At 26.4% G+C, this 4,674-nt stretch overlaps 1 protein-coding gene across 1 annotated transcript; it reads left to right on the top strand.

Annotated features, from left to right (window-relative positions):
• The first annotated feature begins 556 nt into the window (after positions 1 to 556).
• Positions 557 to 2,129, top strand: LOC110649614 (uncharacterized). Its single transcript, XM_058148874.1, has one exon. The coding sequence runs from the start codon at positions 1,486 to 1,488 to the stop codon at positions 1,945 to 1,947; it is 462 nt and encodes a 153-aa protein (XP_058004857.1). The 5' UTR covers positions 557 to 1,485; the 3' UTR covers positions 1,948 to 2,129.
• Positions 2,130 to 4,674: the final 2,545 nt, after the last annotated feature.

Raw genomic sequence — 4,674 nt, 5'->3', positions numbered from 1 at the left:
CTCAATAAAAAATTTTATTAATTTTAAGATTTATTAGTTAATTTGCATAAAAAATTTTTAAAATTATATATGAAAAAATTAAATTACAAGTATATAAAACAATATATACAATACGCAATACATGTAAAATTGTTTGTAAAGGATGCCAATTAGTCCCTTTTAATTGGATTGAAATGATATTAAGTTTTCTAATCACAACAAAATTGTTTATCGATATATACAAGTCAAAACTCATCAATTTAAATGTAAAATTAAATTAAATTGATAGAATTCATTAATAAATAAAATTTACTTAATTTAAAATTGTTTGTCAGTTAGATTAAAATTTTAATTGAAAATTTTTTATTAATAACATAAATTATTAAAATTTAAATAATATTAAATTTTAAAATTAGGGATAAAAAAATTTAAGAGTATTTTTATTAATTTATAAATTCACTCTATTATTTTTCTTTATATATATATGTTATAGATCATAAATCGATAAATAAATTACAGGTAGATAAATATATAGATTAACCCAAATTTCTTAATTTGAGGCCCATTATAAAATGACTTTTTTCTCCTTTTCCCGTATGAGCTAAAATGGGAAATCATCTTCAGCTCAAGAACTGGGAGAAGAGCAGGCGGCCTTTGTGCCTCGCTTGATGGTTTTATTGGCGAATTCTCGTGAATTTTGGGTTTATAAATCACTGTTTTAGAAGGCGCTATCAACCACATTCCTACAAGAGCAGCAATTTCACTTTGAAACTCGGTGAGTTTCTTTATCAGTGCCATATGATGTTTGGTTTCTTCTGTAGAAAATTAGGGTTAAATCATAGGAGCATTACTTCATTAGACTCAAAGACCCAACTGGGTGTTCTTCCTTTTAATGCATTATTCTTAATCACATGTTTCTCATCTAATTTACCTCTGAAATCAAATGACGACTCTTTTACTATTTCATACCTCATAAATTCATGTGGATTGTCCCCAGAAGCCGCTAATTCTGTCTCTAAGAAACTACACTTGAAAAGCCCTCAAAAACCGGACTCTTTCCTTAGCTTTCTCAGAGATCACGGATTCTCCGATCCCCAAATCTCCAAAGTTGTTAGGTTTAATCCCCATCTGCTTTCCTGTAATGTCAAGAAAACTGTTTTGCCCAAGCTTGAATTTCTCCATTCCATTGGGGTTTCTAACGATGACCTTCCAAAGATGATCTGTAGTAATCCGGGTTTCCTAGTTCGGAGCTTGGAGAAATATCTGATCCCATGTTATAATATCCTTAAAAGTTCACTTCTTTCCGATGGGATAGCAGTTGCGGCATTGAAACGCATGACACCAATTGATCTGTACAACGTGAAGAAGAACTTTAGTTTCAATTTACTGGTCTTAAGAGGGCTTGGAATGCCTCAATCCACCATCTCTCTGTTGGTGACTAAGTGGCCTAAAGTTTTGTGCCAGAATGTTGACAATTTTAGTAGAAATGTCGAGGAAATTATATGAATGGGATTTAATCCTGCGAAATCTGCTTTTGCCTTTGCACTCAGAGTGAAATTACATACGTCCCCGATAAAATGGAAAGGTAAAATAGATAGTTTGAGAAGGTGGGGTTTGTCTGAAGATGAGATTTTGTTGGCTTTCAGAAAGCATCCATTGTTTATGAGTTTGTCTGAGAAGACAATTACGAAAAAAATGGATTTTCTTGTGAATAAGATGGGTTGGCAGCCTGCTGTTATAGCCAGATACCCCGCTGTTTTTACTTACAGTTTGGAGAATAGGATTGTCCCAAGGTGTTATGTTATAAAAGTCTTGCTTCTAAAGGGCTTGATCAAGGAAACAATCAGTTTACTTTCAATTTTATCACCTTCTGATGAGAGCTTCTTGGAGGAGTTCGTGATCAAGCATAAAGAACTAGAGCCTGAATTGTTGAATGTTCTTGAAGGGAAAATTGAATTTGCGGACTAGATCATGTTTGATTAAAAATGTGTGGCTCCAGTGATACAACAAAGTAATGTAAACGGTGTAATTTTCCAATTCACATTGTAACTTTCCGTGCTCTGCTATGAAGAGTTACATTATTAAGCTTCATTTTTCTTGTATTACTGTATCCTTTTAGGTGATATCCATTTTCAACAGCTTAACTGAATGATTCTGAGTATTGAATCTGCTAGTAATTGTTCTTCCGTGATGGTAAAAAAAGAGAATGTTCAGGATGTTATATAATAGAATGGCTTAGGATGTTATGTTCCGATCAAAAGTAATCTGATGAAGTGGCTCAGTATTCAGTGCTTCATGTATGATTGAGATCTTATGATTTAATGTTTCTGGCCATGAAATGATATAATTTGTTGAATCTATGAATAGCATGAGGTTGCATAACATGGAAGTATAAACTGCCGAGGCGTTGGCATAGTGGTTAACCTTGAGGTGGATTTGGGATGCCTGTTCAAGGCATTCCAGGTTTGAGCATGGGATGTCTAATGCCTATTTTTTGGTTTTGTTGTTATATTTTTTAAGATTAGTTGAATGGTTATTGGATTTATTAAGTTTAACTTTAGAGTGAGATTAATATATATGTATATATAAATGAATCGAAAATAATTAATTATTTTAATTTTTAATTAAATATCATTTTGGCATTTTTTTTTTAGTGAGAAAGAGCAAAAAATAATAGGGGCAAAAGAATAAGAATAGAAAGAACCTAGGGAAATGGATTGACTTGGTGATTTTTAATAAATTTTAGAAGATAAATTAAGAAATATCTATTATCTTTTATTTTTTAATGATTTATTTTTTTATTAAAAAATATTTAAATTTAATTTTTTTTAATTTATATCATTTTATATACTGCTAGTATTTATAGTACATGCATTACATAAACAAATTTTGCAATAAGATTTATTGTTTTAATGCTTTAAAAAATTATAAAGGTGATGACAAAATTTCAATTTTTAATATTCTGCCTACAATATAATTTTTGATATCTTAACCACAGGTAACACTTATTTCTAAATGATCATATTTTTACTAAAACATTATTATCCTTTAATTTAATAACATATATATAAAACCACCAAATTTATATATTGTTTCAGAAATTTTTTATTAGTATAGCTCAAACTCATTGTAATTTTTTAATTCAAAATAAATTATTATGATAATATTATTATACATCACAAATATAAATAACATTATTTTTTAATTTCTTTTAAATATATAAACTACTCAATCATATTAAATGACCTAATATATATTACACTAAATGATCACTGGTACGTATATGCATAAGAAAAAGTTTTTCAATAATCGTTAATTGATCACAAATAATTAAATCAAATATGCCCGGAGTGATTGAATAACAAAAGTTAATGGCTATTACACTAAAAAAAAATAATTAATAAACCTCGCTATTAATAGATGTAGAAAATCAAACTCAAATATATCCTTAAAGATTTCTTTGATCAGGATAGATATTTGTGACTAAATGAATTTAAATATTTATTTCGATAGTTGAATATGTCTAAAATTTTTAATTTTTGATAATTTAATTATAATTTTTAAAATAAAAAAATTTTTGTTTAAAATAAAAAAATTAGTTTAAAATTTTAACTTTTTACACTTAGTTGCCATGTGATATGCCGAGTCACACTTTCTAATTTGTTTTATTCTCTCTCTCTCTCTCTCTCTCTCTGAGCAATCAAGCTCATTTAGTGCAGAATCCCTATTTTTACGTTTTGAGAGAAAAAAAGAATGAGAGAGAGAGAGAACAAGAGAGAGAAGAGATGATAGAGCGTATCACACATGATAATTCAAATGTAAAAATATCAAAATTTATAAATTAATTTTTAAATTTTAAAAATTATTATTAAATTATCTGAAATTAAAAGTTTCAAATATAATCAATAATCAATATAAATATTTAAATTTATTTGCCCAATATATTTTTTTTTTTAATGCTTGACTTTCTTGCTATGCTCAAAACATTGTAAGTTTAAATTATATCTTTCTTTTAGGTAAATTATAGTTTCGCTAATGTAATAGTGTAACATCAATGAATCCTTTTTTATATTTTAAAAGTTAATTAATCAATTCATGTATTTTAAATTCATTAATCAATTTCTTCATTTCTGTATTCAGTTAAATTAGTATTCACATTTTTCAAATTAAATTTTTTATTTTAAAATATATTTAAAAAAATTTACAATAAAATTTTAAATAAAAAAAATTACTATTTAAAAATTTTAACATTGAGCAAGCATATTTAAAAGAGGGTTAAAAATTTGTATTGACTCGAGGGCGTTGTCTCGGATTTAGAGACTTGATGATTTTAAGAGCTTATTTGGAAATTTTATGAATTAAATTAAATTTCATATTTTATGTGTTTATTTAAAAAAATTAAATTAAAATTTAAAATTCAGTTAATTGTTATCAAATTTCATGAAATTTGAAATGAATTCTATAAAACTCACTTAATAATATTTTTTAAACTAAAATACCCCTATAAAAAATTTCCTTTTAATCATTCATCTTTTGTAAAAGATAAATTATAATTTAATTTCGGTGACAATAAATTTTACTAATAATAAATAATAATATTTAATTTAGAGACTTAAAGGTCAATTTTTTTTTTTTCAAATTTTTACAATTATAGTTACTAATAATTTTAGCTTAATTAAAAATTTTTTTTAGTCC

This window comes from Hevea brasiliensis, chromosome 6 (assembly GCF_030052815.1).
Source record: "Hevea brasiliensis isolate MT/VB/25A 57/8 chromosome 6, ASM3005281v1, whole genome shotgun sequence".
Lineage (NCBI taxonomy): Eukaryota > Viridiplantae > Streptophyta > Magnoliopsida > Malpighiales > Euphorbiaceae > Hevea > Hevea brasiliensis.
The sequence above is the reverse complement of the archived record's forward strand: the minus strand, read 5'-3'. Positions and strand labels throughout refer to the sequence as shown.

Bases quoted from the DNA above. Each gene is read 5' to 3' on its own strand.
- LOC110649614 (XM_058148874.1), top strand. From the start codon at position 1,486: ATGGGATTTAATCCTGCGAAATCTGCTTTTGCCTTTGCACTCAGAGTG.